The 15,609-nt window shown below is 33.4% G+C and overlaps 1 protein-coding gene across 4 annotated transcripts in view; it reads left to right on the forward strand.

The window, feature by feature from the left end:
• The window catches only part of LOC114330751 (cGMP-dependent protein kinase, isozyme 2 forms cD4/T1/T3A/T3B), a 1,273,893-nt gene that overhangs the window by 1,241,690 nt on the left and 16,594 nt on the right, over positions 1-15,609 (forward strand). For all 4 annotated transcript variants that reach the window (XM_050655748.1, XM_050655750.1, XM_050655749.1 and 1 more), the window contains 2 exons: positions 3,914-4,060; positions 15,185-15,519. In XM_050655748.1, coding sequence (XP_050511705.1) covers positions 3,914-4,060; positions 15,185-15,519 — 482 coding nt within the window. The remainder of the gene's footprint in view (positions 1-3,913; positions 4,061-15,184; positions 15,520-15,609) is intronic.

Here is a 15,609-nt window from a genome sequence, read left to right on the forward strand (position 1 = left end):
ATATCAGTTTTGAGAAAATGATTGAAATGTCTAGCGTCAAGGCAGATCTTCAAAAAGGGTATATACAGTCGGAAAAATGAAAGAATACCCATGAACGAACATATAAAACACGCTGTATTTTCCTGTCACCGTGTCACAAAGAAAATTGTCCAGCGCAAGTACATGTAATAATAATTATTACATGTACTTGCGCTGGCCAATTTTTTGTGTGACACGGTGACAGGAAAATACAGCGTGTTTTATATGTTCGTTCATGGGTATTCTTTCATTTTTCCTACTGTGCAAGAGTCTGCCACCAGACATAACTCCAGAAAATACATGGATGTTCCATAAAACTGTGTCTCGCAACTGAAACAAGTTTTTCAGTTTTGCCCTATTTTTTTTTATATTCTCGTATAGTTTACCTTTTAAGCTAAGAGTAAATCATACCACATAAGAATAAATCATAACAAAATACACAAAATAACGAATATACCAAACGAAAACACAAAACAGAACCATCAAAACTCGATTTTAGAGGAAGTAAGTGAGTCTCTAATGTCTGGTTGAACCAACATATCTTAAGCTTAAGACGATAATAAGATAAGAATTAATATAATATAATTATAATGTATTATGATAAGAATATTATAATATAATAATAGGTATAATTGATAATAATATAAAGGTAAGATAGTATAAAGGTAAGAATCGAAAATTATAAGCTGAGCTGGGCTAAGCTGGAGCTTAATATCTGTTGGTGCAACCCGGCATAAAACACCTTCAAAATTGGCAAACACTGAGTGGACGACTAGGAAATCCTACACGTGATCTAAGTTCGACGGAAACATAAACATAAAAATGTTTACAAATACCGTGAAATCAACAAACTCGTAAAGAGAAAAATAAAGAATCTTGGCTCGAACCATGTAAAGAAATAGAAGCCAAACGACAAAAAAAAAACAAGCTAAAAAAACGACAGTTTCAACCTCCACAAGAAACTTAGATACATCAGTGGCCTTTCTGACGATGCTTCTCGATAAAATGCTACACATACTACCTGTGACAACCAGTTAGACAGAGGTCTCATTGTGCTGAAATCAGAAGTCAGCAAGGTAATACAGCAAACCAAAATAATAAAGCACCTAGACTAGATCAAATCCGTGCTGAGCTTTTTGACGAGGACAACTTTACCTACTTAACCACTTTCTTTAACAAAATTTACAACTAATGAAAAATACCAAAGAAAAGCAGACCCACCAAATTCAGCGATTTTAGACAAATCATTTTGATAAGCCACACGCTTAAGATACTTTTACGACTTAAACAAAACCGAGAGAGTAATAAGCAATTTGGATTTAGAAATGGTCCAGTCTAGGCTCTAGAAAAACACTATTTCGTATCAAAAAATTGTGAGTTCCGAAAGAATGTTTATGTTTGTTTAAATCGATTTCGAGAAGGCATTTGACCCAATACTTTTAGATTGCCTGCGGGCGGCAGGACTTGAAGATGATCATAGAACACTGATGATGCTCTCTTAGAGCGAAAACGTTCTGTATTTTAATGTAACCCTTTATTGGGGTTTTCAAACTAATATACCTTTTACACAGAAGATCTTTTTCTTCAATTTTTGTAATTAATGGTACACAGCCAGCTACAGGAAAATTTTTCCTTATGGATTTTAAAATTAAATGGCCTCTATCCAAATTGGAAAAATAGTACTATCCAAATAGTCATATTGAAAAACTACCCATCAAACGTGGAGTACGACAGGGTTGTGTTTTGCCATCCAGTCTTTTTAATCTGTACTCTTAAAAAATCTTTAGAGAGGCTTTGGATAAGAGAAAAGAGTTGGTTAAGACTAGGCGGAGAAATAACCAAAAATATCAAATACGCTGACGATACAGTTTGTTGTTGCAGACAATTTATTTCAGACATTTATTAGTAAATCTAGTAAATGAAGCAAGTTATTGGACAGGCTTTAAAACAAACATTTCATATACAAAGGGGATCCTATTTGGAAAAATTAATATAGATCAAGGTCAGCTTTCTCTTAAGGGCATGAGCGCAAAATTTTGCCAATCAAAATATAAAGTTATTAATTTTTTTCGAATCCTGAGAAAACTAATAAATATTTTTGAAAAATTTAAACCCAGAATGAAATATTACATTATTACTGAGGGCGGAAAGTCCCTGAAAACTTCTATAATGTTTATTTTAATAAGTTGCAGGGGTGAAAATAAAAGAGAAAATTCAATGTGATGTTTAATTGCAAATATTTCATTCAAAAGAAACTTTTTATTTATTCTAAGGGACTCTCGGCCCTCAGTAATAAGATAATATTAGTTTTCTCAAGATTCTAAAAAAATGAATACATTTAAAATGGGTCTACCCCAAAATCCCGACAGCCACAATCCCGACGGCGAAAATCTCGAAACGCCAGAATCCCGACAGGCCAAAATCCCGACAGGCCAGAATCCCGACAGGTTTGATAAGTTTCTTTTTAACATATAATTACATTTATTTCTTGTTTTTTGTGTTTTTTTCACAAAACAAAAGTATTTTGTATTAAAATTATTAAACAAAAGTCGGAATTTTTACTTATGCGAGGATTGTTGCATGTCGGGATTTTGGCTGTCGGGATTTTGGCTGTTGGGATTTTGGGCGGCACCGATTTAAAATAGGTAGGTACATTGAAAATTTTGACATAGGTCAAAATTTTGCGTTTTGCTCCTTTCCCCTTAATGGATAAGAGATAGAACGTGTAAACAATGGCAGCTGCTTGCAAATTGTGACTCCGATGAAGAAATAATAACCAGGATCGAAATATCACGAAGGCTTTTGCTTTTGATGACCTGGAAACCAGTTTTATTTAACAGAAACCTGTCGATTCATTTTCGCAGGAAACTCATGAGATGATATGTCTAGTCTATCCATAATATGGTTGTGGTCCTTCGAATGAAAATGTTTTTGAAATGATGAATTTAGAACATCTGCTCATAAGGCCCTGATCGACAGGCGAGTAAAACTTCGGTTTTGTGGCTTGTCGGTAAAGCTCGCCAGTGTAACATTGCAATATTGCGGTTTTATATACACCGACGAGCCTGGCTCGCGGCTCGTCAGTTTGTTATATTTTTTACTTGGTTCGTCCTTCAAAACCGCGCGTGTAACGGCTGGCGAGCCAAGCTGGCAGTTTTCGGCGACCGTTGAAGTGAAAAGGCCAGTGTTTAATCATGGATATGCGAACTTTTAGTCGCGACTTTTTATTAGAATTATTAATATATTGCTTACGAGACTGTTCTTGTTTATGGAAATGTACATCGCCAGAGTACAAAAACAAAGCAATTAGACTTACCGCATATGTTAAACTCTTAAATATCGTAAAAAATATAAACACAACTCAAATAGAGCCGATATAAAAAAAATTCAATCATTGCGAGCTTCCTATAGGAAAGAAATTACCAAGGTTACGACATGTTGGCTGTGGACGGTTGACACGACTGTTTTGCTCGCTAGTCGATCAGCACCATCAACGAACCGCGAGTAAAACCGTCGTTCTTAAAACCGCGGTATTATGGCTCGCACGTCGATCACCTAATATAAACATCATAAAAGGAGAGGAATATACTACATCGGCCATATCTTTAGAGGACCAAAATACCGATCGGAAGGTCGTTTGGGTGGAAGGAGCTGGATTTGTCGAAAGAAACTTTTATGGCTGCATAATATTAGACAATGGTATTGTTCTGTAGTGGAAGAATTATTTCGCGCAGTAGCCGATAGAGAAAGGTTTCAGAAATTGTAAATATGATGACGGCCAACGTCTAAATACAGACACGGCACCTAAAGAAGAGAAATCATAACAGATATTGCGTATTATAACTTAACAAAACCTTGTATCATTTTTGATTTAATTATGTTATTTGTCTCTTAGGGATGATTTAAGAACTGCCAATGTGATAGTGGATGATCCAGAGGGCGTCACCACCCTGGTAATAGATAGAGAAACATTTAACCAACTGATATCAAATCTAGATGAGATTAGAACTAAATATAAGGATGAAAATATAGAAAGAAGAAGGTAAGTGTTTATTTTAAGGAACAGTACTTATAACTATACGACAGAATGCTTCTATTATGATTAGCAACTTATTTTCAAACGAATGTTTCAAATATGTTGCCTTCTTTGTCGAGTAGACCTTTAAAGGCCATTGTTCTTTAAAAGTTTCATCGGCTTCATTGCTCCTCTTTTCGCTTAAATTTTCTTGTAGCATTTTCGATTTATCCATCATTAATATAAACGTAAAACTTGATCATTGTGGAATCATTGAGTTGTGGGTGTATAGAAGAATTATTCTGAAAATATCATGGGAACACGTCACAAACAAATAAGTTCTGAGAAAGATGAATAAAGGAATGGAAGTCTTAAATACAATCAAAACCAGAAAATTGGAATATCTCGAAAATATTACACTTGGAGAGAGATACAACTTGTTCCATCTCATTATGCAGAGAAAGATTCAAGGAAAATAAAGCACAGGGAGACGTAGAATATCATGGCTGCGCAATCTCAGAGAATGGTACGGATGTAGGTACTACATCAAATGAATTTTCAGAGCAGCCGTCTCTTAAGTCCGAATAGCTGTGATGATTGCCGACTTTCGTCGCGGAGATGGCACTTAAAGAAGAAGAAGAATATAAACGTCATGTAATATGTAACTACAATTTGCCTACATCTCTTATGAAAATATTTTTACATGAAATTTCTCAGTCTGTCCATTGTCGATATATCTATAATATATAATTTTCACTAATATGTATGTACATCAATTTCCCTTTTTATTCTGCCTATGTTACAGTATTTCTCGAAAAATGAAGTGCTTAATATTGCTTCTTCAGTAATTGACCTCCACGTTTTCATTAGAACGTTCGCAACTTTTTAGAAACACTGACAAAAGTGAAAATTTTTCACTACGATATTCCTAATAGTCGTATTTGTCTGGGGAAACAAAGTCAGCATTGTAGCTCTTCCCTATTTTGTTAGATGACGTGTATGTCGTTGCTTAATTTCTGTTTTTAATTTCTCTCTTGGTGTAACAAAGTCAGATAGTCAGTTGTGTGTGATATATTTAATTAGATTTTTGTAGAAGAAACAGTAACATATTTGCTAAATTTTTGACAAACAATGACATATTTGCTAATTTTCTTCCCTTTCAGGCGGCTTTAAGAGGGGATGTTTAAGAAAAATTCTAAAAAAATGTTTATTTATTATAGTACATAATATGTATACGGTAATAACTAAAACCGTGAACAATAAATTTCTATTTTCGCTTGTAATTTGCATCTCATTTTTGGCCTTCTAACGTTCAAAACTTTAAATGCGTCTTCTCAACACTTAAGCGCTGGTTTCCTCGAAAGCAGTGCCGACGACCTGCGATCGTAACACTGCGATGAATGACATCATAAAAAACTGTAGGCACCTACCATGCAAAATAATAGCGTTGGTTTCCAAGGATGCGTTGGAAGCCACCGCTTGCTGAGCTTGCACATTCCATTGCCGCAGTGAAGAACCTTGAATTTTTCACCGTAATCTGACGTAATTCATCGCAGTGCTACGGTCGCTGTTTGTCGGTGCCGCTTTCGAGGAAACCAGCACTTCACTCAACAAATTTGCACTTACGTCAGTGTTTCTCCAAAGGTGCGGTATGTTCTAACGTTAAAAAGTTTCGAACAGAAAGACCGTAAATGTGTAGAAAAGGCAACATATCAAAGAAAAACCCAGTAGATATGTCTACTTAATATGCCTGGAAAAGTAATTAATAATTGGTTAAACATAAAGAAAACAAAAACCATGGTTATCGGTAAGAGGGGTAAAGTCATTACGGATCCAGATAAAAAATGAAGATGTTGAACAAGTGGACAAAATGAAATACTTAGGAATCTGAATTACCGACTGAAGATCTAAATTCCGGCTAATCTAAATGTTTACCACCTGCCCTAATTATTTATCATAATTTGCCTTATTCCCTATTGGCTCCGTGCGTCTCCCCTCTATTTACAGAAATTTACAGTCACGTGGCACGCTGTCAGTTTTGTAAGGACGTTTTAGTATTGACTCTTATGGGATTATTTTGTTAAACTTGAATATTTTATTTTCTAATGATAATACGAATATAAATTGTTAGAATTCATTAGTTATTCTTTTATAATATCATTTATAGTTCAACAAAAATATTTTTTGTCGTTAATAAAGATTTATTGACATAATTTGCGCTAGTGAGGTTATATAGGTCCTATATTATAGGGCATACCCTATCCGTACTTTTTGGAGTCAATTCGGATTTATCAGAGCTAAAATGTGTATGTAATATGTACAAAACTTATAAAAACGTAAATAATATTATTATATCATGTGTATATTGCCACATCCTTTGTATATAAAGAAAAAGTTAACCTCACTTGATCCTTATAACAGCGTTAATTAATTTTATTCTTTGACCTAATTTTTTTGGGAACGAGGAAAATAAAAGTATTTCACATCACTAGTTTTCCATGTATTTTTACAGTGAAAAACACAACAAATAACGTGATATGGCATTTTTTTTAAAATGTCCCATTTAAACATACAATAAAGCATCCTTACAAAGATTCAAGCAATCGCCACCATGAGCAGGTCGATCGATTTTGCTTTGACACTTTGTTAACGTTCGGAGCGAATACTCCCTACATCATACGGTAGGAAGGATTATGATTATTTATGATTATATAGGGTGTCCCAAAACTAGCGGGACGGTCGAATATCTCGCGAAATATACATCGTATCAAAAAAAAAAGAAAAATGCGTTTTCAATATTTTTCAAAATTCTATCGAATGACACCAAACACGACAACCCCCACATCCTGGAGGTGGGTGTAACTTTAAAATCTTAAAATGGAACCCACATTTTTATTGCAGGTTCGGATTGCTTACGCAAAAATAAGTGACTTTTATTTGAGGCATGTTTTCGAATTGTGGATAGATGGCGCTAGAATCGGAAAAAACTATTTATTCTGATACCCTAGGTAAATTATAGAAATGGTCTAATATCTCAAGAAATACACTTCCAAATGAAAAACCAAAAAACACGTGTTTAATATTTTTCAAAAACCTATCGTATAACAGTAAACACGACCCTCACTCCATCCCATGAAGGTGAGGTGGGGTAACTTTGAAATCTTAAAATAGGAACCCCTATTTTTTATTGCAGATTTAAATACCCCATAAAAAAGTAAGTAACATGTTATTCGAGACATTTTTTAGATTTGTTGATAGATGGCACTAATAAATCGTATTTTTCCAATTACAGCGCATCTATCAACAATTCTAAAAATTGTATCAAATAAATATTCCTTATTTTTTATGAGGAATCTAAATCTGCAATAAAAACGGGGGTTCCTATTTAAATTTTAAAGTTACCCCACCTCACCTCCATGGGATGAAGTGGGGGGGGGGTCGTGTTTAGTGTTATTCGATAGGTTTTTGAAAAATATTAAACACGTGTTTTTTGGTTTTTCATTTGGAAGTGTATTTCTCGAGATATTAGACCGTTTCTATAATTTATTAGAATCGCTTATTTTAGAATTAGTATATCAGAATAAATCGTTTTTTCCGATTCTAGCTCCATCTATCTAAAATTCGAAAAAATGTCTCGAATAAAAGTTATTCATTTTTACGTAAGGAATCCAAATCTGCAATAAAAAATGGGGATTCCTATTTAGGATTTTAAAGCTACCCCTCACCCCACCTCCAGGGGGTGGAGTGGGGGGCCGTGTTTGGTATCATTCGCTAGTTTTTTGAAAAATATTGAGCCTGTGTTTTTCAGTTTTTCGATCGGATGTTCATTTCGCGACATATTCGACCGTCCCTCTACTTTTGGGACACCCTGTATAATAATATATACTTTGTCTTATATCTATATTCAAACGACTACTTAAATTGTTTTAACACATGCTTTTGTTTATTTTGCTGTCCTGGGAGAATTTAGCTGTAAGTAGTATTTAATTTAATAACCTCAATAAATATTTTTTATTCTCAATAATACCTACGTATTACTTCGATGCCTTAAAAATGCTATTTAATTAGTACATAGGTATATAATGATTGCTAATCCATCTCAACACGTTAATCGCCATGACACCCGACATTTGGGTTTCAGATCCTGTGGTCGTATACGCCTCGACACCCATAGGGCAACCTTCACTACTAGCGTTAACATAAAAGCCTGTAACTCAACTGCAGTGCTTCGAAACACATTTATCTATATGAAAGTGTTTACAGAGAGGGGCCTGGTAGGCAATACTAGTGAATGAACTCGGCACTTTTTATGTGTTTACTATGATTAAAAATTTTTCAAAAAAGTTATAAAGATTTATGGAAAAATATTTTAATTTTAATTAAATAATGCAAACAGTTTTTATTAATTATACAGAATAATGATGAACATCAAAAAAACATAACAAACAATAAAACTTATTACATGCATCACATGCAAATTTTGATTTTGGTCCCTACTTCTGAACGGTTTTTCTGCCTTCTTCAGCTGTTACTTTCGCGTAACATTCTACACATTTTCGACGATCTTTTGAAGCAACTTCATGTGAAATATGCTTTCTGTTATCATTTTCCGGCACTCTCCGGACTACTTCATCTATTTGAAAAATACTTAGAGCAATGCTCTGTCTAAAATCCGTTATTGATATTTTGGCATTTGTCACCTTTTGTATATTATAAAAGCGTTTACTACTGCTGAGCCAAGTAATATTTCAAATGAAAGTTTTCTATACCACTTAATCCCTTTACGCAAAGGGGAAGAATATGATTTCAACTGATCGGATAGATCTATGAATGACTTACATAAATTATAGTCAACTATAAGAGATGGATTTTCTAGGTCTGTTCCTCTTCTTGTATAAGTATTTAGTGGTTGGGTCAGTTTGAATAGTGCTTATTCAAACAATATCACGTTTATTCTGCCATTTTAAAACACCTTGCTTTATTACTTTCCTTTGCGTAAAGGTGTCCTTTATTTAATTTTTGGGCCTCTACATCCTTTGGATTGTTTTTTCTACTTTTCCTTAAAGTATCGACCAGTTTCAACGAATGGATTGTAGACTAAATAAAACATCTGCAATTTTAGCACACACAAACTTGTTAGAATTCGAAACAAATGACAACCGATATTCGGGTTTCGCGGCGATCGGTCGTCAGAGGATCTGAAACCCATAAGTAGGGCGTCATTTTCAAAATACAGTTTTAGAGAATTTTTTTAACCTAACACTTTATAACAGTCAGTATGTCATATCCAGTGTAAAAACCTATTGATTTACTAGAAAAACTAAGTTGGGCCTTGGGGTGGGATATTTTTCGCTTCATTTGGGCGATTAATGTGTTAAACACAGCGACATCACATAAAGGTACGTATAGATATGCGCGCAGCGCACCTCGCACCGTGTGTGCTCCGCACCTTGGTGACGCCGACAGAAGTTGGATAGTGGTGCGCCGTGTGTGCGTCGTTTGGTCCATTTCTTCCATGTACTTGAAAACACGTACTAACCTAACAAACGCACAGCGCACACACGGCGCGAAGTGCGCGGCTCGCATATCTATATGTATCAAGATACTAGTACGCTAGTACACTTTAGAAGACCAAAAATAAGCTTTTTTCAAGATTTTTTTCTCAGAACCTTTATTAAAAATGAACATAAAACGATTTACATATTAATATCTAACTCTTAGAGAATACAAAAAATATATCTTTTTTCATTTATGCACGTACACTTATATTGTAGAGGGCGCCAAAGCCAAGGCCTCGAAAAAAAGTAGTTCCGATGGCGGACAGTTAATCTCAGGATTGGGATCTCTGAAACAAAAAAATCGTACGGCATTTGAAAAAAAAGGTTTCATACGTGAGAATTTACCACCGATAGTGAAAATTTCCGCAAAAAAAAGATTTTACGGAAATTTGAAAAAATTTTGTGAAAAAACGCCCGTTTTTCTTCAGTTTTTCATGGTTAAAAAATATTTATTTTTTATTTTTTGGTCAAATTGTGGTAAATTGTCACGTTAGAAACCATCCTTTTTCAAATGCATTACGATTTTTTTGTTTCAGATATCCCAATCCTGAGATTAACTGTCCGCCATAATTTTTCGAGGCCTCGACTTTTGCGCCCTCTACAATATTAGTGTGTGTGCATAAATGACAAAAGATATCTTTTTTGTACTTTCTAAGGGTTTGCTCATTACGGAGACCAAAGGATAGTATCCTAGCCTAGAGCATGGTATCGTACTCTTCATATTCGTGAATTCTCGCATTTAAAATAATGTATTTATTTTACCTGGCGATCGAAACTATATTATCGATCGCTCTGTAAAATAAATGCGTTATTTTGCATGCCAGAATTCACGAATATGAAGAGTAGGATACTATGCTCTAGGCTAGGATACCATCCTTTGGTCTCCGTAGTGAGCACACGCTAAGAGTTAGATATTAATATATGAAGAGCTTATTGCAACATAATGGTAAGCCACAATTTTACAGAATTCTCTTTTATTGCATTATCTATTTAAAGAAACCTATGTTAAGCCATATAAAAATTATTTGGTGATTACTGAAATAGATGGCGGAGTTATTGCTGTATCGTGTTTATACAATCGCCCATTTCTGTTCACTTTTTCGCGTAAAACGTGGTAAGCCACATTAAAATGGCGTCGACATCAGGTGCACGTGCTGAATTAAGAGCGGTTTTAAGCGAAAATAGCAGTTTAAATGTCAATTTTATTGATGATAGTGATGACAGTGTAGCAGACAAAGACTATAAGCCCAGTGGCGATGATTTTTCGTCTCAATCTAGTGAGGTAAGCTTTATTTTCTGATTTTTTGGCTTACCATGTTTTTGCACAAAAATATTCATATATATTACATGGAACAATATGGTATGCCAAGTGGCTTATCGAGTTATTAATATAAAATTTTTGAAATATTCGCAAATTCTAGAGTGTAATACAGTCTCTTTTTGTTGTTCTAGGATGAATTGCAGGAACCAATACCCAGGCTTTTTAAAGATAAGGAGGTAAATCCAGAGAAGAAAAAACCAACAAGATGGAGACAACGAAATGAGGAACACTTTGATCGAAATGAATAAAAAGAAGCCGTAATTCGGGACAGCAGTATACTTCTAACAAAACCAAGACGATTATTAGTTCACGTGAAATTGGCGAAGAAAATTCCGTTTTACGGAAAGGCAGACCTGCAACAATAGAGTTGTCAAACATTCCTAAGAAATATAACGAACCTCTGAAAATTGCGAAAAATAAACTGGACAATATAAAAAGTTTGTTACCTTATATCCCGCCAGTCTACCACACTTTTTATAATCAGTTAAACGCAGCTTATGAAGTTAATGAAGAAGTGGAAATTGTAGAAACATAACTTAGTTTATTTTTTTGTGTTGCGATTTTTTAAATTTAAGAACATGTTAAGCCACATTTTTTTTAATAAACTTATTTTTTTAATATAAATATGTGGTTTCTTTGTGAAATAATAAATGTAGATGTATTTTAATAACTAATATAACTAACTAACAAGCGTTCATGTTTTTACATTTAAACCAATATTTTTTAGATTTTTTCAAAACTTTACACATTGATATCTCGGTTTTATTATTTTGTGGCTTACCATTATGTTGCAATAAGCTCTTCATATGTAAAAAGTTTTATGTTCATTTTTAATAAAGGTTCTGAGAAAAAAATTCTTGAAAAAAAATGATTATTTTTGGTCTTCTAAAGTGTACTACTATCTTTACGAATGCCAGACAACACGATAGCAAAAAACTAATCACAGGAACACCTGTAGGAAGAAGAAGCACCTGTAGGCCGACCGCGAATTAGGTTATTAGATTGCATTATTTAAGGAAAACAAAGGTGTTTTTGACTTTCGTTTGACCCCTAAACACGATTAAAATCGAGAGAAAATTCAAATTATAGCAGACATCCCAAAATGCACGCTCATTGGTCGTGACGTCATATTATAATGTTTGAGGTAGTTTACTTGTAATCATTTTATGGTGTATCTCAGTTTTATAAATCTTTAGATAGTTGCTGTGAACTATGCATATATTTTATAATATTTTAGTGTTTTTGTTAAGACAATTTTTTTTTAAATGGCCGAAGAGGACTTTTCTAAAGTTCAGTATGATAACTTACCCATTACGAACATAAATCTTTATTATTCATATTCTAATTGTGATTAGTAATTTTATAGCAAGAACAGTTCCAGAAAAATATTGTATAGGTAAATAACATTCAATCTGTAATGCATGTCCAAGCTACCAAAATATACCAAAAGTTGTATTTTCTTTTTGTTCAAAATACACTTAATATATTAAAAAAACTGTTAAGCAAACAACAGACATTAAATACTTAGATTAAAATTCACATACATATATGAAGACCTTGAGAATGAACTAAATGTCTTTAATGGCCTTTTAACATGAATGTAATGAATTTATTAAACTCAGTTTCATTTTTTTATTGTAATAACGCATCGACCACGCAGGGTCATTAGCGTATTTAGGTTAATGTAACAATAATTTATATAAACAATTAAGTTAATAATGATATGTGTGTTACAATGTGGGTTTTAGATCTTTTGAAGTATTTGACAGTCTTTATGGTACGAAAATATTTTTTTAGTACTTATCTGTATTTTCTTCTAGGGCATCTTTTAGGGAGTCGGGTACATTATACTTCCGTCGTTCACTGTTATATTTGGGATACTGTATTAAAAAATGTTTTACCTTAGATCACTGTTGCACACTTCACACACTGGTTTATTTTTGCGTTGTAGTAAATAGTCATGAGTAAGTCTTGTATGGCCGATACGGAGACGGATAAGTATCACTTGTTCTCTTCTGCCTTTTATTTTGGGTTTCCAAAGATGTGGGTGTTTGTTGACTTCGTATAGCCTTGATGGGGTGTTGTTCCAAGTTTGTTGCCATTTTTGAATTATTTTTTGTTTTAAGAGTGGTTTTAAATCGTTTTGTACCAACTTGTTACTTTCTTCGGACACAGGGTTAGTTGAGGCACTTTTAGCTAATTTATCTACAACTTCATTACCTTCAATTCCGACATGAGAAGGCACCCATAAAAAGTGAACTTGGATGCTCTTACCGTAGCGTAGGATGCTCTTCAACCCGTAGTAGGGGGTTGTCACAATATAATTGAGTTAGTGAGGATAATGAACTTTTCTCTATTTTTGTTTAAATACGGAAGTAAAAAGGATGGTCAATTTGATGTGATTGTTGAAATTTATTTTTAAATCGATCAGAGAAAACGTTATGTACTATTGGATTATTACGGTTTGATGGCACTGCAGCTGCGTAAGATATGCTCAGATATTGTCTTCTAAAACAAAGAGGAAATTCGCCAGTTTCCCAATAGAGACTTTGAATAGAACTTGAATAGTGAGCGCCTAAAGAAATATGTAGACAAGTATTTTGGGTAGTATCCAGTGCCTTTAAATGGGTTTTTTTGGAAGAATTAAGACAATGGATCCATAATCGAGTTTTGATCTAATTACGGATTTGTAAGTAAGTATTAAACTTGAATAATCAGCACCCCAGTTTCTGTAGGCAAGTGATCGTAGTAAATTTATACCAGGTAGACAGGATTTTTTTAGCTGTTGAATGTGTGTCTTCCAAGTTAACTTTTTATCAAAAGTCATACCCAAAAATCGGATTTCTTCTACATAATTGAGTTTTTGTCCGTTTAGATATAATTCTTTTATTTGGATTTGATTTCTCTTTGAGAAACAGATTGCTTTTGTTTTTGAAGTGTTAAACTGAAGACCATTTGTGGCTGACCATTTTTCAATGTGTGTTAATGCTTTTTGAATATGATTGTGAATTGTTGTTATGTTTTTTCCTCTACAAAAAATAACTAGGTCATCAGCGTATAATCTAGCTTTAACTGGGGTTTCAATTTGTGTTAAGATCGAATTAATTGCTACTAAGAATAAAGTTGTGCTTAAGTTTGATCCTTGTGGAATACCATTTTGTTGAATTTTTGTTTGAGAATATGTTCCGTCTCAACTCGGACTTGAAATTGTCTGTTTTGAAGAAAGTTTGAAATGTATTTTAATATGTTATCCCTTATTAACCAGTTGCTGAGAGCTTTAACGATTGAGTATTTCCAAACTGTGTCATAATATGCTTTGCTTATATCAAAAAATATTCCAACACAGTGCTGTTTTATTGCGAATGCTTCGTGAATTTCTGATTCTAAATCAACAAGGTTGTCTAAAGTTGAGCGATGTTTTCGGAAATCACATTGTTCTGGAATAATTAATTTGTTTGATTCTAAGTACCACATAAGCCTGTTGTTTATTATCTTTTCTAATATCTTATCTATGCTACATGTGAAACTCCGTTTCTTATCGACTGGTAATCTAGTAAATATTTTATTGGGGGTTTTTATGGTTGTATTTTTAAACAATGGTACTAAACAACACTTATAGTATTTATTTTTGTTTTCCATAATAAACACACACACACAATTCAATAGTATATCTTCAAAAACTGTATTAAACTCCAATTTAAACAAACTAGTATATAGTTTTACTCTTTGTCTTAGCTTGCATAGTTGTGCATCTGCAATTACATTTGCGGGTCAAATTATTTTAATTTCATAAATTGATTTTATTTTGAACATTGGAATTCGTTGTAATTCGTTGTAACCTCCTAATTCTGTAAGTTCGATTCTTATTGTCATAACGAGAATTGTCATTATAAAATATTATGATATGACGTCACAAGGGTTCGCACGCTTTTTCGATCGTTTGAAATGATTTAAATACACAGAAGATTTTAAATTTGTACTTCTAAGTTATTATGAGGTTTTGACACGTCAAATTTTTGAAATCTTATTTCTACACGAAACTGAACAATATTGTGCAATAAAACAAAAATGCGCAAGTTCACTATTATAGACAGTTTTTATTTTACAGGATATTAACTGTAATTGTAGATATTTTTAAGCCGGTTTTGTATATATCTTAAATAGTAGTAGTTTCTAGACATAGTTGTTAATATTGAAAAAACAATTATAAAAACACTTTTACAAAAATAAACAATATTAGCAATCTTTTTAATGATTCATAAATTTTTTTAGAGTAAACCAAGAATTCGAAGGCGTCAAATTATCCGACTTAGTAATTCTTACAACTCTCGGAGTTGGTGGTTTCGGCAGAGTAGAACTTGTTCAAATCAGAGGCCGCTCAAACAAATCCTATGCACTTAAACAAATGAAGAAAGCACAAATCGTGGAAACTCGGCAACAGCAACATATCATGTCAGAGAAAGAGATCATGGGAGAAGCAAATTGTGATTTTATTGTTAAATTGTTTAGAACTTTTAAAGACGCTAAATATTTGTACATGTTAATGGAAAGCTGTTTGGGAGGAGAACTTTGGACTGTCCTAAGGGATAAAGGCCATTTTGATGACGGTAAGTAAGATATCAAAAATTTTGTATACTTTCAGGTTTTTGGTTTGATTGAAAATACAGTTAAGTTTTTTCATTGCACTTTTTTACTAC

This window comes from Diabrotica virgifera, chromosome 7 (assembly GCF_917563875.1).
Source record: "Diabrotica virgifera virgifera chromosome 7, PGI_DIABVI_V3a".
Taxonomy (NCBI): Eukaryota; Metazoa; Arthropoda; class Insecta; order Coleoptera; family Chrysomelidae; genus Diabrotica; species Diabrotica virgifera.